Source organism: Vidua chalybeata, chromosome 2, assembly GCF_026979565.1.
Source record: "Vidua chalybeata isolate OUT-0048 chromosome 2, bVidCha1 merged haplotype, whole genome shotgun sequence".
Classification (NCBI taxonomy): Eukaryota; Metazoa; Chordata; class Aves; order Passeriformes; family Viduidae; genus Vidua; species Vidua chalybeata.
This window is the reverse complement of record NC_071531.1, coordinates 61,044,736-61,068,945: the sequence shown is the minus strand read 5'-3', so window position 1 is coordinate 61,068,945 and position 24,210 is coordinate 61,044,736. Positions and strand designations below refer to the sequence as shown.

Here is a 24,210-nt window from a genome sequence, read left to right as displayed (position 1 = left end):
GGGCATGCCCAGGAACGCACGCTCTGCTGCATTCCTGGACATGTCCAACACTGCTGTGGGAATTCCCCGAGCTTGCAGTTGCCCCTCACTCCATTCTCCCTCGCCCACAAGATGGTCTAGGGTGATTTGCTCTTCCGCGAAATCCAGGCCATAAGGCCCCTCGTGGATTTCGGGAAGCAGGTCTGCCGCTAGCCTTTTCCCCACTTGCTCCCAAAATTCTGTTTTGCGCGCGTCCTCGGTAGACAGACGGGGGAAAGCAAAGAACAACCACCGGACAAATTTTTTCACTAAATTTTTTGGGTATCGGCCCTTCACCAAAAGGATTTCCTTAACTTGGGAATAAAATTCCTTTTGTTGGGCAGATAGCACGGTCCCCATGCTTCTTCCACCCAAACCACCTCACCCCTGGGGCAGTAAAAAGGAGGAAAAAAAGCAAAAAAACGCAGGTGACTCCAGCGGCTGCCGTTCGTGCTGCGCGCCGCACGTCCCAACCTCGGGAAGACGGCCAGCCCTCCCCGTATTAGCTGGACACGTTTCCACGACTAATACTTACCAGACTGAAGTCTCTGCAAAGAAAAGCTGCCACCAGGGTCCGGGAGTCCCGGGAAGTGTTCTTTCTTCTGCCTTCCTGGCTGCGAAAGTTTGCACTTCCTGTCCCACGCGGGACACACTGTCTGGTCCCCCGTGGGCGACTTCACTGACGTACTTTGGAGAGCCCCTGCTCTCGGTTTCCGTCCGGCACGGAGCTGTGGTCCGGCGCGGACCGCTGCCCGCTCTGGCTTGGCAGCGGCGCTCCCCCCTTGGCGGCGGCGCGGCCCCTGGCCGGCGGCGGCTCCCGGCACTGTTCCTGAAGCTCTGCGGTGAACCTCCGTCCACGCGATCAGCTCAGCGCTGGCCTCGGCACCACGTTCGGGCGCCAATTGCGGCGTGGGTTTTTGCTCTCCCCGGCTGCACGCAGCTCTTGGGAGCCCGGCTGTGGCGTAGCTTCCACGTGCTGCCGGGGTTTGCTGCCGCGGGTTCCCGGACACGGCTCCGTGTCTCGGGCGCGTGGGCTGGCCAGTCTCTGTTACCGTGCGCTAGGGACCCGGCAAAGAGGAAGGAATTTGTCCATTTACTCCGTGCTTGGCAGGAACGGTTTATTGGTCACGTGGCGCGGTTCGATGGAAAGACGCGACCGCTCCCGGCACTCGCATGGGAGCAAATGGCGCCTAACTGCCGGCGGGATAGGGCTTTATGGAGGGGTGGGGCGAGAGGATCCATGGCCTGCCGGCCAATAGGGGCGGCTGCCGTGGCGGTGATGCCAGCAACAGCGACCAACCAGAGAACCCCGCAGGGGCGGGCACCGAGCCAGAGCGGGCTGAGCGGGACCGTGTGGCTCAGGGCCAGCACGGGGTTTCCCGGGGCCGGATGGCAGGGTGGTTACAGGAGCGGCACAGGGGTAAGGTCCGGCAACAGGCAACATGGGGGCAGAAACCGCGGGGGGGAACAACGCGGGGGAAACGCGGGATTACAGAACTTGGCTTATTTTAACATAAATTAAAAACCCTAATCTAAACCCAAACTCCGGGATGCAACACTAGGCACTGGAACAGTGGCCATCAGATGTCTCAGTTGTGCCAAGTAAAGAATGCCAACGCTTATCTTGTCATCACTTGCTTTCTATTCCTGAGCTTCCCATGTCCAGAAGAGCTCTCCAATTGTAAAATTTATGGCTATAGTCATAAGAGTCAATATAAGGTACACCATAAAATTTTCAATAAATGTACAAATCATTTATTTAAAATTCAAAACTCAGCAATACAAACAAAATACTTAAGAAACATTAAATCCAAAATGTAAGCACTTATAGAAAATATATTAACTGTATCAATTTAACCACCCACCATTGTTCACAGAAAACAGCAAGAAATAGAAAGACAAACCAATACCCAATTCTTCTCAAATTCTAGTTTAGAGGTAGAATACCACTGTGAAAGTCTCAAAAAAAATTACTTCAGTAGAATTATGCTAAAATTAATTTGACCCATATACTTATAAACGTAATGAAGCCAGAAAAAAAGATTCTTACTGAGAGCTCTTGCACAATGAAATCTGGCATGACACTTTCCAAGAGATAAAACATCCTTTCCTGATAAATACTGTTTATGTTCTTGCAAGAAAGGGATTCTGTGCTTTTTCCATTACTGACAAAGAAAACATTTAGAAATAGACCAACTTTTTGGTAGGCATATAGAAAGCAAGTGTTCCTCAGCAACTTGTCCTAGAAAGCCAATCTGGGAAAAAAAGAAGTGCAACTATTAAAAGAAGACATTTTCAAAGACTTTATGAATATTTGATGCATACTTATTTGGGTGGCACAGTCCTCAAGGGGGAAAGGGGGGAAGTTAATACAACAGGAGATGAAAACAAAAGGAAGTGTCTTTTCCACTAGCAGGGGAACTGAATGGTTTTTACATTTTACTGTCATTCAGTCAGTCTCCCCTAACTGCCACAATTTTATCCTCTCAGGAAAAAGTGTATCTAGAGACACGCTAGAACATCAAGTGCAGTAAAAATTACCCAGGTAATCTCAAAGGAACATATATTCCATTTTTGTTCATCAGATAACCTGCAACAAGTAGAAACAAAAATTGCAATTCTTCAGACAATATATACAAATTCATAAAAAACCCCAGGAACAGTTTGCAAGCTCAAATACAAACATTATTCAGAAAAAAACCCAACATCTTAATATAGAGACTAGCTGCTAAGTGCATTATTTAAACTGCTGCATGCAAATAGTGGAACCTATGGTTGTCTAAGAAACTTAACTATCAACAACTGTTAGGCTTCTGCAATTTAGTTTAGCAAGGATTTTCTCACGTATTTGCTGAAGGACATTTGTGGTTTAGAAGCAGCAAAATAAAATTGACAGTCCTAATGCCTTCTTGCTTTATGGTATATAGAACCACTTGTCCCAGCCTTCAGAAAAAGAGGCAAAAGAGTAATTTCTGCCACAGACTAGCTGAAAATAGCTTTCATGTGCCAGCTACCTCATTTGGGGCAAAACTACTTGTGTGGTGCAGTTTAAATAGTCTGAGCTATGTTTATATGATTTTTCTGAAGCAAATTAAAGAAGCATTTGAACTGTACTCACGGCAGAACTGGCAACATTACCTGGCAAATAAAGTGATCTCTCCCACTAACACTGGAGGATCAGCCCATAACAAAACACAAGAGAGAAGCATTTCTTCTACACAGTACATTCTTCTGCTGAATATGAAGCCTTTCAGAAGGAAAGAATACAATATTAACACTGTAAAGTTTCAGATCTATTTTAGGCCTTCCAATTTCTTTATGAAATTTCCATCACCACCAAAGGAAAACTGTGCATTCCTATCCAACTAAAAGACTATTACATACCTAGATTAAGGTATTTTACTAAAAGATGAGTAAATGCTAAGCCATATATTAAACTATGATACTTCCACATCATGATTCTTTGAGTGCTCAAAATAGCGCTGAAAGACAATTTTAAGTATACATCCAGTTTTATTCCTTATTTTTCCACTGTATCCCTCCTTATGCCTTTCCCTGTATGTATTTTAATGGTCAGGATGAAAATATTTTCTGTATATACAAACTAATTACATTTAACCCTGTAAAAACTAATCCCAAACTTTACCCTTCTCTGATTTCTCTATATTTAGGCAACTTATCTTCTACATATGCAAGATACTTTTCAGAATATTAGAAAAAAAAATTCTAGTATTTCACTGTTTCCCAAAAAAAGCAAGATAAAGCTGAATATTTGTCGGTACATGCTTCGCTCTACCTGCATAAAAACATTTTTGTATATATAGGTTACACATTAATAAGGATAACAGCTGGCCTCGGCATTAGTTAAATTAAGTTGCCTTGCCTTTGCGCTTGCAAGTTCTAATAACCAAAGGAAATATCAAGAAACATCTAAGGCTTCCAGAAAAAAATTACTTGCACCAAGTTTCCTCCACTCTGACAACTCCAAAATTAAAGTTGTTTCACTTCTAACTGTGCAGTAAAAGTGAGAATCCAAACCAGCAAAATACATATGCTCCCCTCAGTGTCTCCAGTAAGAGAAACATTGTTATCCAGGCAGTGGTCTAGTTTCTTCTAGGTCTTGCAATATAGCACTCTGTCAAGAAAGAGAACTTACACCTGACCACTGCCTCCAGAGTGCAAGATACAGAACTGTTTCAAACACTGAAATAATTCTTTTCTCAATATGCAAAGAAGTTTCTTTGAAGTTTGGGGGTTTTATATAACATCTTGACATTCAAAGAGCTAAGTCCTATGAACTGCAGATCCCCAAGCATGGCAGATTTAAAGCCAAATTCAGCACCTTCAGAGGACAAAGGTATGATCCTGTGAACTACACACTGCTTTACCCAGGTAATCAGATATTGTGATACATTAATGCACCTGTACCCAAGGGTATTTTCAATACCCAAGCATAATCTGCAAGATCAGATTATGAATATGGTCATGCTACAAATGTGCTGTGACTACATTCAGTTAGAAAGACAGCACATTAAGAACCTACCACCTCTGCTGTTACGGGTTTTCTTTAATGCTCCCATATATGCAAGGCACAGTCAAAGGTCAGCCTGACTGCAGAAACAGCTCTTTGGAGAAGCTGGTGCCCTAGAACTTTTTTGAGGTGGGAGAAAAAAAGATGACGGTTACTCTATACACAGAGGCAAGCTTTATTCTTCCAAGGTACACTTCACTACTGGGAACATGGCTGGTACAAGTCCAATACATCACTGATGTTCTAAATAAAGGATATTTTGAGGTCTCAAGCAGATACTGGCCTCATCCTAAACTCCTGAGGAGTGGTAAATTTCAACTTGGAACCAAAGCAGACATGCAACCAAAGCTTTCACAAAACCAAAATTATTTTACATGGTAATATGGCCATGAATGAGTTAAGAGTGCTAGTTAGTTTTCATGACACCATAGCACCAGAAGTTAACCTGTGGATCCAGAGAATTACAATAAGCATGTGTCTTTGTAACTGAGAAGTAAACATTAGCAAACTACTGCAACACTGGGCTTCCAGTACATGTTGCAAAATGCAGCATCAACAAATGCCACTGATCCCTGTAAATCACAACACCAACTTTTATTTCACTAGCGGCCATCACAAATCACATGGCAAAATGGATTTCTCTTGTCACTGTTGAAGTATAGTAAGATCCCTGATCATTTTCTATTAAAAAAACCCAACATAGCCATGGCTAGGTAAGATAGAAACCCTGCTGCTTTCCCAGTGTTTAAGTGGAAGGCATAGCCTAGGTATCTCAGCATATTTGTTAACAGGGAAGAAATACAACTTTTTATCCAGGTCTAACTAAAATGTCAGCTACTGGACATACAGGGGAAAAAAACCAACCAAAAACCCAACAGAGATATCAGGAAACAGTTAAGTCATAGCATTTGCTTTTAGTATTTATACCTGTAGATAGAAGTAGTTGTGATCCATCAAATTCACTAACGTCTTGAAAGCCATGCAGGTCCAAATCCCACATGGACATTAGCATCCTAGTGGAGCAAAACATACACCGCCAAGTCTACTGCTGTAACCCAGCAGGGGAGTCCTGGAAATGATGTTCCCAAATCACATGCCCTTCTGAAATTCTTAGTAAGTCCTGGCTGCTACTGGTTCCATTTTGAGTCTTACCTGAGAAGGCAGGGAAATTCAACCCCAGGGCAAACAAAGGTCAAGGCTTGTTTGAAGCTTCCTGAGGTCTCTCTCCTGTAAGTCTTTGTCTCAGTGTTTGTATGTAAATGATCTAATTCCTCACCAGCAGCTTCAAGTTATTTACAAAATAGTCGCTGACTTGGACACTGTTTTTCTGGAATGCATCTTTGATACGCTGACCAAGTTAATTTGTTTAAGTCAAAAGAAGCCTGAAAAGCAACCTTTCAGCTTTCTCAGGAGGCTGCATCCTACCTATGACAGGATATACTGCCTGTATTGACTCCATTTCTTCCCACATTATTTGCTTCTCTTTGCAAAATAAGAACTTAATCTTTCTTTGCAGGAAAAAAAACCCAAACAAATAATTATTAACACATTCACCAAAGTGAATTTACAGGAAACATTACCACCACCATCACCCAATCTTCAGAATTAATTTAATGGAGGCCAGTTATTAGGATACCAGTTTTATGTTTGAAAATAAAGTGCATAATGATTGTCACTGAGAACTTTGCTGATTTCACGTTAGCATAGTTAGTGTCAATCCTCAGCAACATCAATAAAATAGTAATTACAACATAAATTAATAACATGAGCCAAAATCTGAAACAAACACATGAAAAATAAGTTTTGTATAAACAGGAAAAAAAAGAGAAGGTGAAATGGAATCCCTAGTCCTTTGTGGAAGTAATCCTATTATACAGCTATTCCAACATGCAGCATCTGAAACGAAGAATCACAGTCTGTTTGCTTCCCTTCTACTATTCCTGAATTCAGTTTGTAGCTTTCTGGTGGTGTCTGACAGATTTCACCTCGGACAGGGGAAGATGTGTCTTGAGGGAGCTCTACAGAGACAGTGTCAGAGGAAGAATCTTGGCTTTCTGCTGACACAGGGATCTGTAGACAGCTGCCCTCCATTTCCTCATTGTAATCTGTGTCTTCATCAGCCTCTTCCAGCTGCTGAACAGATTTTAAATACTGTTCTATCAGTCTGTTGTCCTGCTCATTACTAGAGCTCTCTTTACTTTGCCCACACTCCCCAGGGCAATCCTCTTCTGAACAACATGCTGAAAAACCACAACTGCCACATTGTTTGATGGTTTCCATTGAAAGGGAGCTCTCAGTTCCTTCAGCTGAGCTCTTTTCAGAGCTACACAGGTCACTGGCATGAGTCTGATCAGCTGCAGAAGAATGAAAGCCAGAATCTGGGAACTGCAACAAGGACCTTTCCTGAAGATCATCCTCACTAGCTGGAACTAACAAAGCAGAACTAACAGCTGGTGGGGTTTCTTGCTCCACTGCGGACGACTTAAGAGGTGGTTTGGATGTACATAAAGTATTGGCTGAATGGATCCCAGCACCACCTAAATTCTGCATCACTGAAAGCTGCCATTGTTGAAGGGATTTAACCTGTATAGAGAAAAATTCATTATGAAATGCAGCTAGATGTATTTTGATTTCTAGAGGATTTCTTGCATTCAACAACCAAACTCTAACATAAAATCCAAGATCAAGTGAAAAACAAAAGGTTTCCTATATCATTAGGGAAATTTTGTTCTTCTCACTAAAATCATGGCTTTTAAACCTACATGCCAAACACTGACAGAGCACACAAGCTCCCAATTCAACTACCTGAAGAAAAAGAAATCTGTTCTTAAAACCAGAAAGGAATTATCTGTTTTTAAGAAAACAGCCTTATTTTTGGAAGAAAAGCTTATTAAAAGGTGTATTAACAACTTTCCTGCCTCAAAAATGAGTTGCTCACAAGCAACACAGCTTGGTATCATTTCACTTGCCATGGGCATTTACAGTAACATCATTCTCCACAGTCCTGCTTATGTTTATTTAGCTTTTCTTGCATTTTGTCTTCCTTCTTACACCAGGCCACAATTTAGCCTTTAGTAATAAAACCAGAGTTCTTGTACTGATGTTCTGAGGGTTATTTCCCCCCACAGTATCAGTATAGCAGACAACACATCAATAAGATTCTATTAAACCACTCAAATCATTGGAAAAACTGAACCATATTGACTGTCTCTGCAGGATCTACAGTAAGAAATAATGCAAATTCACATATAGGCAGATTCAAATTCGAATTCCAAATTCATATTTAAGCAGAAAAACAAGAGGACTAAAATTACTTACCTGGTTCCAAAGAAATTTGATAGCTTCTTCCTGTACAAGCCTCTGCATTTTATCTTCCTCTCTTTCTTTTCTCAGTCTGCAAGAGCACACATCCAAAATTTATGCAGTTTAAATAAGCAACATTTCGGTAACAAGAGCAACAAGAACACACAAAAATGCCTACTTATATAACAGCACTTTTGAAAGATACAACAGAGCCTAACATTAAGAAATTACTGCAGTCTGGCTTGCCATAAATACCCAGCTGCTTTCAAGTTTCTTTTTCAGTTACATTTAAATTCTGCTTCCTTTTACTGCAGCACATTTGTTGGCTTGGCAATAATGTGTCTTATTCTAAACTGAACCCGATCTCTTATTTTTTCCTGCACAACTACCACCACCTCCTCCCCTTCTTCATTTCAAATTATGCTGTCCCACTGATGTATGGATTGGAGTATGATGTGTAAGCACTGGGAGTTTCTGGAGTTCACTGAGCACTCAACTTGATTTACAGAACTTTTGTCACTTGTGATAGTGAAGAAAAAGAGCTTGTCAGACTAATAGATACAGGCTGACTCAGAAAGATATTAAATAAATCCAGAATTTTTGCCTTACAAATTGAGGAACTTTGACCATGATCTTCTCCAAACATGGATTCACACAGGATCCAAAGTTAAAACAGAACCAAAGACAGAATCACATTTTAAAATTGTATCATACAAGGTAGAGGAAATTCTTCTTTTCACAGCAACAGAATGATGGCTCTCAATATAGACACTTGATTTATAGACTCTAATTGCGAGGAGACAAATTTTAAAAAATCCCACACAGCAATTTCTATTTTGAAATATGCAAGTCCTACTAAAAGAGGAATAGAAAAATGTGTTCTAACCCAATCCACTTATAGAAGGCACTTTGAGAGTATGAATAGCTATGTGCAAAACTGTGCTTACCGTACAGGAAGTGATCCTGTAATGCAATCAGTTTTATGTTTCTGATGCTAGGTTCTACTGTGAGTAGTTATACCATATGTATCTGTTCTGAAATACTCTGGAATGATGGTTATATTCAGACAGACTTGCAAATACACAGCATGACCTCAACTTACTTTTCTATTTCAGCTGTTAAGCAAATGATGTGCTCCTGCATTCTGTGTAGTCGAATTTCATTCCGCACTTCCTTTGCTCGAGGATGGTGGTTCCTCGTGTAAAAGCCTCTCCAGGAAGCTTGAAGCTTGGTAGCTGCTTCAGTCATCCTTTGCAGTTCAGCTGCACCTTGATCAGCTGGTGCTGCACCTTGCACAGCCAGTGAACCAGACCTTTCTTCTGTCATCTGGTCAGGACAATGAGTTTTTACTCCTGATTCAGCACCTAACGAAATACTGGGGTGACTGTGCAGAACTTGGCCTTCAGAGGCCCCTAAAGAGTTGCCAGTCTTTGCAGCCAGGGCAGCTGTTACTGGATCAGAAGCAGGCACCTGCAGGATCTCTTTGATACTCTCTTGCCTTTCCACACTTCCTGCTGCTCTATTAGGGTGCTCTCCTGTAACAGGCAAAGCTTCTTGCTTGTTAATAGTTTGCCTACTATTATTATCTCTCACACCTTCAATCACTGTATCATCATCATCTTCTAGGCCCAAACTGATTCCATGTAGCTTGAGGTCTGAAGCAGGAGACACTGGAGACAATCCTGAAGCAACTGGCATGAAAGTCGACTCTGAGGATAAAAGGCTGCTGTTTAGTTTGTCTTCATCTGTCTGTACATCTTCGAGGTGTAGCTCCTTGGGAAAGCTTCTTTCATGAAGAAAAGAGTTCTTTACTACATAGGAATGATCATTGTTTGCACTCGGTCCAACCCAAGAATTCCTCTGGATGACAGGTTCTAAATAGGCAGAAAGCCACATTATAGTGTTAGAGTATTTCAATAATACTAATAGTTTGTTTAATTCCTAGGGATTCCCAGTTTGGTTTTGACAGTTAGCACCTGGGTGGGTAAGATGATCTAACATGTTAGTAATGATGAGCATCATTTCTGTATCAGGACAATATGTACCACAGTAACATCCAAACTTGGCAAATACTGGGTACAGGAAATTGCACAAACTGCACTTCCTTGGAGAATAAACTTGTATAAAATGCAAAAGTCAAAGTAGTAACTCGTTAGTTTCTTGGATTGGGTTTTTCACCTAACCAGTCTACTAGCATTTCAAGACACAAATAAGCATGGACTGGATTTTTTTTAGAAACAAACTATAACTTCAGTTGAGAAAATCAAAGATCAGTAAAATAAAATAATAACAGGGCCTTGTTCTGAAATTCCTTTCACAAAGTTACCTATGTTCAAAAGAAAAATATTTATTTCCACAGGTTAGACCACAGGTGTAGATAAGCTACTTACCCTTTTCAAGAACCATCTGTGATGGCTGGGCCAGGCCACTGTGCTCATGAGCAACTGGCACTGTTTTGCTGGGAGCAGAAGATGTAGGTGGCTCCTCATTTTGGCTTTCATGCATCAACTGCCTCTGGTGGAGTCTAAGCACAGAGTGACAACAACAGATTTTATGTTCCTTTTAAACTTTCTTTTGTACAAAAAACACCTAAAAGAAACTATGAACTATTTCAAAAGAAAAAAAGTGATCAAAACATTCTAAATGAGAGGCTAGTTATGCAGACTCCTATATGCAGAAGGCACTAACAGGACTACTCACAAAGCATGAAATTGCAGTCTTTTCCTGCTCCTCTTCCTCCATCCCCTCTTTCTTCATACATGTACCAAAAAAAAAAAAAAAAAACCAAAACAAACAAGGAAACCAAACTAAAACAAAACAAAAAAACACCAAAGAAAAACGAGAAAAAAAACCAACAAGCAATTCTGACTACAGACTGAAAAGCAAAAGGTGATTTCTACACACAAAGAAAGCATGCAGATATTTTAAGTGTCTAATGTGAAATACATTATGTGTGTAGGTAAAGAGGAGTTTGAGGAATGGTGGGAGTATCTTTTGCATTTCAAAGTGAGTGAATCAAGGAATAGGTCCTGCTACTCCTGTTACTAACAGCTTGATATCCTAGTAGAAATCAACAAATATTTTCACAGAAAAAAAAGAAATCATCCTTTACAAATTCAGAGGACACACAGGTTGTTTCAGCCCAGCTAAATTAGATGCTCAGGAGACAGAGGACAAACTGTCCTATAAATCATATATGCATGCAGGTGACGATTTGAGGGGATTGCTTTTTCTGCTAGGGTGTTTTTGTTTTTTTTTTTTTGGCTTGATTGTTGAGGGATGTTTAATTTTTGAAGAATTATATTTAGCAGAACAACTTCCCGAATTTTCCCCAGAAACATGTGAATGCTAAAGCACTTAGCTAGAGATTCCAAGGTCAAGATGCCTTGACTGCACCTTCTCCTCAGAAACAGCTACAACATTTCTATAATTTCCTCCCAAGACCAATCTACACTTGCAAAGTGGGCAGTAACTACTCCCAGATGCTCCCAAGTTTCTGGTCTTTTTGATGAGATACCCTTCTGCTAACTACAACACTTTTGTTGCTCAGATTTTTAACCACACTATGCCACTTAGGTAGCCTGCTCCTGGGAGCTGAATTTTCTGCTCTTACTGCAAGAAAAAGTTTGTAAATAGTTCCTGGGGAAGAGAACAACCTACATTGCTTTGTTTTCTGCCTTCTAACCAAAATTAGTTCATCTTTACATGGACAAAAAACACACCATGATAACTTTACTCATCTATTTGCACAGACCTTAGCAACACAGCTACAGCTGGCAGAACCAGCAGGCTCTCCTGAGGCCTCTGCTGACTTACCTCAGATGCCAGATACAGATGTACAAACACATCACTAGGAACAGTGTCCCTCAAAGGACAATTTTAAACCAGGAACGAACATCTCAAAAATAAAAAAGTGGCTGATACACCAATGCACCACAATAGTCCTCGTTTACAATTAGAACAAAAACTAAGCTCCTTTTTGAAGTTTTCATCATTTTTTTTTGTGTGGCAAGAAAAAAACAAATCCCAGTGCATAGTTTATTTTAATCAGTTCTAACACAAATTACTTTCAGTGTCCTACAAAGCACAGACTGAAAAATATGAAGGAATTTTCCCCTAGATGGCCCAGAAAGCAGGAAAACACTCCTGCTGCTGCTGCCTTGCCTCTCATTCCCATCTAGGACACATCCTGTACCTCCATGACACTTTGCATCTCCAGCCCTCACTGTTACTTTGAAATACTTAAAATGACATCTTACTACATCTAACACATCAGATTTATAATTATGTTCTCAATTACATTCTCTAAGAAAGAAACTAAGTTCTCACCTTTGCTTACTCAGTATTTTTTCCAGTTTGGCATCCTCTTCAGTCTGAAGTCCATATGCAGATGTGAGAGGACAAACAGTAGCCAAGTACTGAGCTAGTTGAACATGCTGCCCAGGTCGAAATGACCTTCCTTTCCCTTGACTGTAGAGCCATTCTGCTTTCAAACTGTTAGGAAGGGGGGAAATGGCTTAATAAATGGCACCTTTAATAAACAGCATAGAAACAGTAACTCTGTTTTCACTACAGTTCTTCTAATGGGTACTGAAGAGCTAATCTACGAATCTAAGCAAAATTTGGAACATGTACAATGCCCAGGGAAACTGGCAATGTCATTAACAGAACAATGAATAATGTGTACATTCATTTAAGCATCAATGAAGCAAAAAAAAAAAAAAACCAACCCCACCCACTTGTCCAAAACTGTGCAGTCTCTGCTTTGTGTGTAGTCTTTGAGCACTGAAAACACATTTGTCTCAATTAACTCATCAGCAAAGCTTTCACAGAAACAGAGAAGCTCATAAAAATATGCAAAACAGACACAGAGAGCAAATATTGCTAAAAAGTATTCAACAAGTCTGTTTTTCAAATTAATTTCTGCCTGAGAATATTTAATACATCTACATTTAATACATCTACATGTATTATACAAATACATGTATATACAGTTGTATATATACAAGTACATGTACATACAGTTGAAATGGAACATCCCATTAGTCATGAAAAAAAAGTCTAGAATTCCAACAGGCAACTCTTGGAAAGTCATAGTATGTTATGGTGAAACAGAAAAAGAACTGGTTTACCTTTGACCAAAAAAGTGGCACCTTTTTATTTTAGTAACAGGGGGAAAAGGACATTCATGTCCTAGAATATGTTAGTGTCCTGGACTGGAATGTGCTTACAATGGATAATACTTATGCTTGGACTGTTCGGATGTCAAGAACTTTGTCATACAGATACCACAGTGATATAATGAGCACAGTGATACAGTAACAAATGATTTGAGCAAAATAGTGTTTAACTAATTGATAACAAAAAAAAAAAAAAAAGCCAAATCTAGAAATGCACACACAAATCATGCTTATATAAGTTTGAGCTTCCCCCAAGACAACAGCTTTAACTCCTGCTGATTGTCACAATCTGCAAAGTCAGAGGCTGTAAAGAAAAGGTACCAGACCACTGATGAACTACTACCACAGTTTTGCTTTGTAGAAGTGTTTATGTGATTTGAGGAACAAAATAAAAGCTTAACTTAATACTTCTATCTAAGCAAACTAAATAATAATTCTATTTGTAACAGATGAAAAATTTAGCTAAAGCAATTTTAGCTTAGCCAAAATTCATGTAGTGATTTTAGAGATTTAATAATACTATTATGTCACCTTTCCTTTTGAGAAATCACATATCCATCAAGAACTTTAAGGTTCAGACACCAGCTGACAATATAAGGCCTGTAGTCAAAGCCAGGGAGAGAAGGTGTAGCCATCACACAAGGATTGTTCATAACTGACAGCTGTTCCAATTGGTGAAGAGAGGCCAGGAAAGAAACCTTGAGAAAACAAGATACATTTGTTAACTGAACAAAACATTCCACATTTCTCCTAACTACAGCTGGACAGCTCATGCAAAACAACAGAATGACAAATAAATAAAAAATCACATTCAATTTTTGAACACAAAAGACTACAAAGTACCTTCTATCAGCTACTGCCATTTCCCATTAATTCTTCTGTAAATGCTATTAATCCTTGGAAAGTATTACCTTCTCTTAAAATTTGGGAATGGGGTGAGAAATTACCAAAAAATTTTCTTCTGACATGAAATCCCAACCAAGAGTTTTGGCTGCTACTTGTAATAAAGCAAACAAACGAAACAATAAAGACAAAAGTCACAGGCAGATTATTTGTTTCTCTTACACAGTGTTTGAAAAATAGGTCAGTGGCAACAAGTGCAATTCAAACCTCTGTTCTACTCCCAGCAGCTGCAGAACCTGTGTGAAGCATTTAATCAGCTCAGCTTTCAACTTGCAGACAAATACAAAAGGTTAGGCCTAAAAGTAACATCCTTGAATAACAAAAACATAACAGAAAAAAGGCAAATTTCTTTCCAGACTAAATTTTAAAGGATACCACTAGCTCGTGCAGCTAATGCAAATATGGTTATTACATATAAACAATTAAACTATTAAAAGTTGGGTTGTTTCAAAGAAGAGAGCCCATTTTCAGTTACAACCTCAAAAAAAATTGTTCAACTTCCTTCTTTCAGTCTACCTAAAAACAAGGTGATCTATCTTCTATATCTTACCTCATTTAAATCTCTGATTTCATTTTCTGCCAAAGAAAAAATAGTCAAACTCTGAGGTAGGCAAGCAGGGGCAGCACGAAGTGAAGTTATAATATTTCCATGTAGCAACAGAGTCTATAAAATAAAAACACATGATGAACACATGATGAAATGAATGTTTGATCAAAATCCACAGATTTCTTTTTCAGGCACCACCTGACAAAAATACATTGCAGAAGTATAAGCAAGACTTTCTCATCACAGTTACAAAAAATGCATTTGGAAACATTTTTCTCTACAGTGTGCATGTTGGAAGAGTTAGAAGCATGCTTTGTTTTGATTCATGATAGGAGATAAGAGAATAAAGACCTATGAAGAAGATATCACCATCATATCTTTATCAAAATCATTAGAGTGGCTATAGAAAAATCACTACCTCAGCACCTGCAACTTCAAAACAAGGAAGAGAATATTTACATGCTTCCCTCTAAAAATTACTGTTAATGAATTAAAATGCTCTAAGAGCTAATGTTCAAAGAGTGAATGTCTAAAGGCAGCAATTTTCAAATCAAATTTCTTTGTGTATGGAATGAAATAAAAACAGAGATAGAACATCTACCTTTAGTGAGGTAAGCTTGGAGAGATCGCCTAATTGAGCTATGTTATTGTCTGACAGATCAAGATGCTGAAGAGACAGACAGGAATTGACTTGTTCGATGGCCTACAAGAATAAAGAAATCAGTTACTCACAGTAACTCTTTTTTAGCTACTAAATAAAACCAGGTATCAATAATTATAAACTATTTTGAAAGATAAAAGAACCCACTAGCTAAGTAACACAAAGTAAAAACTATGTTTTAATACAGTTGTATTTTAAAGATAATAATTATTTTTCTTATTTTAGAGACTACTTCCTTACTTTCATTTCATTTTGATATCAAACCTTTTATTTTTTCCTAAACAACTCTACTCCAAAAGCTGCCATCTTCTATTTCACAAGCCAGCAGACACAAAACATTAACACTGTTGTTCCAGTCAAAACATATTCAGATTTCTTTGCAGCATTTTCCAAATTTCAATAACACAAGATCCTGGTAAATGCAACAGACTAAACACTTTACCTTAATGTTATTTCCTGCCAAATTCAGCCATTCCAGGTGCACCAAATCCTTCAGCCCTTCCATGTACCCAATACTATTATGAGGCAAGTTGAGCACTCGGAGCTTAGTCAGTTTTCCTACACCCATCATTCGCACCAAACGGTTGTTGGCTACAGAGAGCTGCAGACGGACACACAAAATAAACAGTTTTAACTATGCAGATAGAGAAAGATTTTATTTCTAATAGTTAAAAATCTACTCCAACAGATACTTGTTCAATCTACATATTTCATTTTCATGTAAATGACATGGACAAAAAACCTGCAAGAGCCAGGAAATAAATTACCGATCAAAGAACATGAGTCATCACAGTTCATTTCAAAAACATAAGAGGAAATTCTCCTGGCAACAGCTAAATAAAGGAAAAAGAATGAGAAATTGTGTCATATGAAAATTAGGTTTTAATATCAGAATTGCCAATTCATTGTGCAAATTGTTGCCCCATTCCTGGTGTAAAATTGCACTTACTGTCAATATGGCAAAGGACAAAATGTATTTCACACAATTCTCAAACAGGTTCTGTGCTAATAGGACTGTAAACCACAAACTTTTTAAAGGGTAAATCCAGACTAGACACACACTTCAGTAACATGATCACCAAGCTGGCAGTGTGGTGAAGGTCTGTTGTAGCAACAAACCCCACCTCTCCCAACTCAGTGTAGCTGGTCTGTAGAAGTTTATTAGGCAGCTTCAAGTCTATCTGGAAGAACTTTCAGTGAAAATATTAAGTTATTTTTAAGGTTACAAAGCCCATGTACTCAAAAGCTAAGTAGTATCAAAATTTGAGTTATCAGTGACTTTTCTAAGTGTCCTTATGATGTCCCTCTCCCATTAGGATTTATTTAGCTAATTTTTAGTTACAGCCCCCTCCACTGAAATCAAAACCTTCTACTTTAGTCAGCCATCATTTATTTTCCTGTGAAGACACTAACTGCCAGCTTACTTCACTACATAATATGGCCTGAAGGCAGAAGATTCTAACATCATATCACCATTATTTGATAATAATTTCAAATCAAGTAACACTGACCTGCATCAGATTCCTGCATTTCTCCAAGTGTTCCAATTTAATTATCTGATTTTTGTCCAGAATCAGAGTCTGAGTATCAGCATCACAGGGCAAGGTTGGACCCAGTTTTTGCAATCCTTGACCTGAGCAGTTGACTACCGAGCCTTAGAAAAAAAAGGAGAAAAAACAACAAAAAAAAGCACCACAGAGTTTATATATGAGAACATGTACTGGAAAAGCAACGTAAGAAAAAAAAATTGTTTTATAATATATGCAGATAATTTGGAAAAATTGATTAATTTTCTTTTCCATGTAAAACTGGAAAAGAACAACTTCAAGCAAATGACTTGAGCTCAAACACTTTAAGAGTAACTGATCCAGTTACTGGAAAATATACATACCAGACACTGTTCCAATTAAAAACTCTGGCAGAATTCTGGGAAAGTCACAACAGATCCTGTTCCAATTAAAAACTCTGGCAGAATTCTGGGAAAATCACAACAGATCCTTTGAAGTGAGATGCAGCAGAATTCTGATACCTAAATTTAAAGGTGTGATCCTGAAAACCCCAAATTTCAGAAGAACCTAAATTTTTTAATTCTTCAGAGAAATTAAGTTTTAAGCAGCTTGTCAACTATGTGTAAGCATTCTATCTAAACTAAGAAGCCATCCATGCAGCCATACTACAGTACTGGGGGCACTGGCAGGAACAAACTGTAAATGGGCTAGCCTACCATTTACTTAATGTAACACACAATTCAAATGTTCCACACAGAAACGGTCACAACATAAAGTTAAAAGGCAAACATATGCCTTCTACAAGGAGCTTGAATCACTGGGTACCCAAAGTGACACCTGATAATCATAATTTTCATACATTGAGCCTCTGCTGTATATTTGATGTACAAACATCACTGTAGTGCTTCTTGATCTCTTAATATCTGTTCAATAAATAATGCTTCCTTTTTTCAGCAACATATCCCAAATAGTGATCTCACCCTAATATGATGCACATATTAATATTACCATTTATAGGTTTTTAGGGTTTAGTTACACTATGGATGGAGACAAACATTTCTTTGTGTACTGTTTTGTCAGCTAGAGAACATGGACTTCTAAAAAAGATGTCTGATGACATTTATTACATTCCCACAATTTTTTTCAAATCCACAGTCACCCCAAGAGCTTTGGAGAGCAGCAAGGCAGAGCCAGCAAACATCACTCTCCTGTCTTTGCACATTCAGGGAGAAAGTACGACTTGTTTCTCACTCACGCAGTCATTTCTGCAACCAGTTGGTCACTTTAATTGACCAGACAAACTTTGCATCTGCTCATTTATCCAAGGGTTTGTTACAAAAATTCACAACTGGCCCCTCCAACCTAGGAGAGAGGCAAGGACCCACAGTACAGTGAAAGAGCAATCCTTTTATTCGTGCACATGAGGAGGCCCATTCAAACTGGAGCACTTGGAATGTGGCTTTACACATGGTTCGCATAGATTTCCAGTATTCAAGTATAACGTGATCCAATTGCTACATAATACGCACAACTATTTGCAAAGAACCTGTATTTTTATGGCAACGTCATCCACCTGCTTCGCTGTTGAAGTAGATATTCCTGCAGCCAGACTTGCTACAACCACTTCTCCATGATGCTGACAAAGGAAGGTTTTCACAGAGGAGTTATCTCCCTGTCTGGGGGTATCCTTTATGAGCACCCTCAAGATTCAGAGAAGCATAGGTCTCTTTTTCACCATCGTCTGTCCTTCTCCTTGCAACAAGCTTTACTTTTCTTGCTTAAGCATAGCAATTCAGTATACAGCATGAATTATATCCACACGTATAACTCTACGAAATTAATATGATTCCATTCTATAAACACTCATTAATATAATACCTGGGGAACGAGATTTTCCTAATAGGCTTTCAGGACCCAGACAAATATTTCAAAATCGCTTATTTCTTGTTTGGCAGGAAGCAAGGAACTACACCCTCAGAAGTGGCGCTGTCTCCAAGACCTCTCAGCCCTCCCCTCTAAGGAAAACAGGCCCTATATCGTTAAAATCCTGGCCTATAAAGGTTCTACAAGGCGGCGGGACCCTTCCGCACGATAGACAGCCGCTCCGTCCTGCCCCGAGCCGAGGCACTCCTCAGGGCGGGAAGCGGTGCCCGCGCCGCCCCCCTCGCCCCGCACAGCCCCGGCCGCTTCCAGCCCCGCGGAGCCCTCAGGAGCCGGCTGAGAGCGGGGGCAGCGGACCGGCCGAGCCGGCCCCGCACCCCGAGAGGAGGTGGCGCTGCCGCCTCCACAGTGCCGAACCCCCGCGCCCCACCGCTTTTGGGGACCCGCAGCCCTGCCGGCCCCCGGCACCTGTCCGCGGCTGCCCTTACCCGCTCCGGCCGCCTCATCCCCCACCCTGGCTGCAGCACCGGCTGCCGCCATGCCCCGCGCTTGACAACACCGCCAGGCAACCGAACGGCAGGCACCGATGGGCCAGGCCGCTCCGCTATGGGAGCACCGCGCCTTTTATGCTGGCTAGAGCGGCGGGTCCCGCGTCCGGGGCTGCGCCGGGGTAACCCAGCCGGGTGAAGGCTCCGCGAAACTGCCGCGGTGCGGCGGGGGCGGGGCGGTGTTGCTCGGCCCGGCCCGGTCCTGCCCTTCCCGCTCCGCTCCCGTCGGGCCCCGCGCGCCGCTCCCGACACCGCCTCCCGGCGTCCCCTCCGCCTCTCCGGCCCCTCGCAGCCGCCGCCATCATGAAGTGAGCGCCCCATCCGCCGCTATCCGGGCCCATCCGCCGCGGGGAGGCCGCCGGGGGGCTCTGGCCGCCTCCCCCGGCCACCCGCGCCCTCCCCTAACTCTTCTCTCCCGCGCAGGGTCGAGCTGTGCAGCTTCAGCGGGTACAAGATCTACCCGGGCCATGGCCGCCGCTACGCCCGCACGGACGGGAAGGTGAGGCCGGGGCGAGCCCCGCAGGCGGCGGCGGGAGCCGGCCCTGCGGACGGGAGGGCGCTGCGCCCGGGAGAGCGGCGGGCGGTGCGCGGGGAGCGGAGGCCGTGCCTTTGGGATTGTCCGGAGACTCCGGTAGTGTTGATGTGGCCTCTGCCTGAGTCGTTGGTATCGAGCTGTATGAGAACAGCATCGGCGTGCAGGTGCCGTGGCTGCTTCGCAGGAGATTCGTGCTGTGATGTAGCTTGGGGTTGGGTTTTAGAATGCAGTTTTCAAAGGGAGTCTTAAAGCAGCAGGTGTAGAGTACCGAAGTTGTGTAGAAAATGGTGCTTAGACGTCCTGCATCAAATGCGAAGATTCGCTGGAGCCAATAGCTGGCCTTCCAATTTAATTGAGTAGAAATCTTTGAGGTAAAATAGGGTCGAGAACCCTTTTAAGCTGTCATGTCATACGCAGACTGGATTGTCCCTGTCTGTGAAAGGAGGACTTGGCTTTTGAGTATTCCAGTACAGTCAGCTTTCTCTGTGGAATTCCCGGCAAAATGACCAGGGGATAGACTGGTTGAATCCTTGTGAGCACTCCTGGGAATTAGCTTGTACTTTAAATGGAATTATATAGCTAATATCAAACCAGCTTGCACGTTCTGCCTGTTGATTTAGACAAACAGGTTAGTGTGACTAGCCGAGAAGGTGAGCATTGGTCTCCCTGTGTTACCTAGGCCAGGTTTTGAGTCACTCCCACATACAGGAAGTACACTGTTGCTTGAGGACAGACACTTGGAAAGCATGATGCTGGACACAGCTATTCATGCTGTGCCTGAAATACACAGCAGCACTGGATGCAAGTAGTCATTTGAACTTTCTTCAGAAAAATGAAGATACTTCAGAATGCCTTGCAAGACATAGGTTCAACCACTGTAACAAAATGCAAAATTTGAGATTTCTTGAATTATCTTCTAAAGTTTTGAATAGTCAGAACTGTGTTTAAGAGCTCCAAAAGCATCAATGTCAAAAAACACTGACTCAAAGAATACCTAATGCAAATTGTGATAATGTCTTTCACGGAAACAAAGCTTACACAAAACATTTTTGCCTTCCCAGGTTTTTCAGTTCTTGAATGCAAAATGTGAGTCTGCATTCCTTTCCAAGAGAAACCCTCGTCAGATCAACTGGACTGTTCTGTATAGGCGTAAGCACAAGAAGGGACAGTCAGTAAGTACATACCAGCTAATGGCACTGCAGGTTGGTGACCAAAAGATGTGGTCACTGGTCTGTTAGAGGTCACTTCAGTGTGCCAGTGTTCAGCAGAAGCATGACCCAAGTTACCAGGATGAAGACTGGTTAATAATGGTGAAAATGTGAGTGCAGTTACATGAGTTTATACACCACTTCAACAAAAGCATTATATTGTGTTGTAGCACTTCTTTGAGAGACCACTCAGAGCCACAGTATGTTCAGTAGATCTTAATAACAGTAGGGAATGGCATTTAAAAGTTAGCTTTAGGGAAGGTGGGTAATGCTGTTTAATATGCAGACTTCCTAAAAGTTTGGTCTTGTAAACGTCTCAATGGTGACAGCATAGGGAGCTGATTTTGGGGTTTGAGGGGCAAGGATGACACTCCTAATATTCACTCCTTGAAAACTTTGGGCTGTAGCTTAGCATGAGGTCTTTCCCTATGTAGCTGTCATTGCATGAAAAGGATAAATCATGAAGGCATGTAGCACAAGGTATGCCGCAGTGCTCTTGTTTAAACTTGCACAGCAGAGGAGCTTTGAGAAAGGCTTACATCAGTGCAATAGGTCAGTGTTCTTGCCAGTTTGGTTGAAGAAAGTTGATGCATGATGGCTTACACTGCTCCCCAGCACTGGATCCACATGAATAGGCATGGAGTGTTCTCCTTTCAGAAGACACCATCAAAGGTTTATCCTTCCCACCTTTTTTCTTCTGGGAGTTACAGATGGCTGAATTTCTAACATTCTTTCAAAATATTTTTTTCATACTTTGCTGTAGAAGCATAGAAGATACAGGGTTTAATATGTGTGTTTCCAACATTGATAGCTGGACAGCTGTGGAGCCAATCAAGGATTGTTGGTAATAACACAGTATGAAAAGTACAGGATGTGGCTTGAGAAGGGGCCATATGGAGGTAGGGCAGAACTTCCCTGTACCCAACAGAAGGATTCTCTAAAGTGAGGAGTAAAATTCTACTACAGTGTACAGTTTTAAATAGCTTCAATTTGAGTAGCAGCTTGTTTCCGTAATTGTCTTCAGCCACGTATTTAATGTCTTGTGATTGCTGATTGTCTGTGTTTGTCACCTGCTCTCTTAGGAAGAGGTCCAAAAGAAGCGCACACGCCGTGCTGTGAAGTTTCAGAGAGCCATCACTGGTGCCTCTCTAGCTGAGATTATGGCCAAGCGAAACCAGAAGCCTGAAGTACGAAAGGCACAGAGGGAACAAGCTATTAGGTGAGAAGTCAGATCAGTGGAGCTATCCCAAGGTTTTCAAAGAATACAGTACTTTTCATACAAAAGCTTAAACTCTAGGTGAGCTCTGCGTTTTACAAGATTTTTGTGGGTTTTTTTGTTCACTTTTAATCTGTATGTTTTTGTATGTAATACTGTGTAATCTTGGCAAGAAATGGTGGGAGCAGAGAAGGATCTCTCCTTGCCTTTTCCCTTTGTACTTCTGTCACTCACAGTTCCGCTGTCTCTCTATAAATTCCTTTGGGGGATAGTGAATATAGAGGAGAAATCTGCAGTAATGCATTCCATTCCTTATCTTGGGAAGCTCTTATAGTGCTGAAACAAGGAAACAGTGAATGGCAGACATGGATAACTTCCACTTTTTCTGTGAATTAACAGGGCTGCAAAGGAAGCCAAGAAGGCTAAGCAGGCAACCAAGAAAACAGCTGTTTCTGCTGCAAAGGTGAGATGCAATAGGCAAATAGAAATTATAAAATGGAATACACCATGTTGTAACATGACACACAGCGTTCTACTGTAGCACTTCATTGGAAATTCCTGTTCCTGTTTTGAGGAAGCATTTTTGTAACTTAACAGCTGCATAGAATGAATCTTTTTTACAGAATAAGTAAATATTACAGTAAAACAATTCTCTGACCTAGTATCAGAGATAATTAATAGATAAAAACTTGTCTGAATGTGACATCTTCACTATCTAGGAACTTGGTAACAATATATTAATGAATGCTACCATGTGTTTCATTATCATTTATTAATTAATACCATATGTTGGCTTAGCATTATGTGTGTAAACATCTGTTAATGTGATCCAAATATTACAGATTGCAATTCTAGTCTGATCTGATCTGATTTCTGTGAAGAGTACATACAAAGAGACTTTTAGGACTGCAGATAAATAGCTTCTTTTCATTCATACTTCATTATTTCTCTCCAGGCCCCTACAAAGGCAGCACCTAAGCAGAAGATTGTGAAACCAGTCAAGGTTTCTGCTCCCCGTGTTGGTGGAAAGCGCTAACTTGCCAAACTGTTGGTCATGCTGAATAAACATCTAATGGAATTCCATTACTTGTGCCATGGTCTGTTCAGCTGTGTGAGATATACTGAAGGGAATGAATCTGTGAAATGATCATGTCTGGGTTTTGCAGACTGAAAAGCATCTTCTGCCATAAAACGCTTCGTTTCTTAGTCTGCTGTATTAGCACACATTTCCCCAGTCTTCACCGAGTGGCTCAGGTATCAGGGAAGATAAAGCTGGTATTTGAGGAATGTTCTTGCCTGAAGGACAGAACAGCATCTAAGTTTATTCTGCATCTATGACAAATGACATAAAAGAGGTTTCTAAGATCAGAGATACATGCAAGCTAAAAGGGGGTGTGAAGTAATACCATCTGTAAATTACTTACAAAGGTCCTGCGTTGTGGAATGCATATAGCAAGATATAGAGAATCAAATATGGAAAATGTAAAAAAAGAGGAAAGTATGGTTTCACAGACTGCATGGCTCTTACACACAAAGATTCAGATGCAACTTCTGGGTCAGGAAGTTACAAAATGATGAATTGCTGGAAGCTGTTGTCAGGAAAAGGAAGCCTGTGAAGATTGAATGGGTTTCAAATGCAGCTGATGTTACACAGTTAAAGCACATTTAGGTTCATATTTAACTTCCTGGATGTAGATAGGGGCTCCCTTAGTAATTTTCCACCCTCCCACCGCTAGAGGGATTGAAATTCCTCATGCGAATTTCTGTGTCTAAGTAACTGCACTGTGCAGACAGCATGCCCAGACTTTGCCAGTTTTGCTGGACAGCAGTAGCCTTGGCAAAGCAATGTCGTGATTTACTAGAACCAAAACAGAATCCAACCTTTGCTATTTTCTGCATCAGTTATTTTTCTGTTGGTACTTTGACGGTACTTTGATTTGTTATCTTACACCAGTCAAGAAAACAGCTGTCTTTCAACTTCCTGCAGTCCTGGGCTGCAAAAACAATGGCTGTAATGGGCACTGTGGATTATGGGCTATACTTATATGTTGTTTGGGTTTTAGTAAAATAGATACGGGTCTGGATGAAGGCTACAATTCATTTAAAAAAGGTCTAGGTTGATGATATTAATGGAATTTGCACCATGATCTTCCAAACAATTCTGCTTTTTG

At 41.0% G+C, this 24,210-nt stretch overlaps 2 protein-coding genes across 8 annotated transcripts; one reads left to right on the top strand and one right to left on the bottom strand.

Annotated features, from left to right (window-relative positions):
- Positions 1–1,747: 1,747 nt before the first annotated feature.
- Positions 1,748–19,186, bottom strand: CEP97 (centrosomal protein 97). Of its 7 annotated transcripts, none has more exons than XM_053934518.1 (13): positions 19,021–19,186; positions 16,655–16,797; positions 15,586–15,744; positions 15,084–15,185; positions 14,486–14,599; positions 13,564–13,730; positions 12,182–12,346; positions 10,243–10,376; positions 8,955–9,726; positions 7,868–7,943; positions 4,562–7,132; positions 3,157–3,265; positions 1,748–2,608 (listed from the first exon to the last, which is right to left on the bottom strand). In XM_053934518.1, the coding sequence occupies exons 1-11, from the start codon at positions 19,070–19,072 to the stop codon at positions 6,419–6,421; spliced, it is 2,598 nt and encodes an 865-aa protein (XP_053790493.1). In that variant the 5' UTR covers positions 19,073–19,186; the 3' UTR covers positions 1,748–2,608; positions 3,157–3,265; positions 4,562–6,418. The 7 variants fall into 7 exon arrangements, with proteins under 7 accessions (XP_053790493.1, XP_053790489.1, XP_053790490.1 ...); XM_053934514.1 differs by having other exon boundaries at positions 1,748–3,265; positions 4,562–4,668; positions 5,477–7,132; XM_053934515.1 differs by having other exon boundaries at positions 1,748–3,265; positions 4,562–5,618; positions 5,702–7,132.
- A 20-nt stretch (positions 19,187–19,206) lies between these two features.
- Positions 19,207–23,122, top strand: RPL24 (ribosomal protein L24). Its single transcript, XM_053934523.1, has 6 exons — positions 19,207–19,388; positions 19,504–19,579; positions 20,677–20,787; positions 21,906–22,042; positions 22,439–22,502; positions 22,995–23,122. The coding sequence occupies exons 1-6, from the start codon at positions 19,384–19,386 to the stop codon at positions 23,073–23,075; spliced, it is 474 nt and encodes a 157-aa protein (XP_053790498.1). The 5' UTR covers positions 19,207–19,383; the 3' UTR covers positions 23,076–23,122.
- The last annotated feature ends 1,088 nt before the right edge of the window (positions 23,123–24,210 follow it).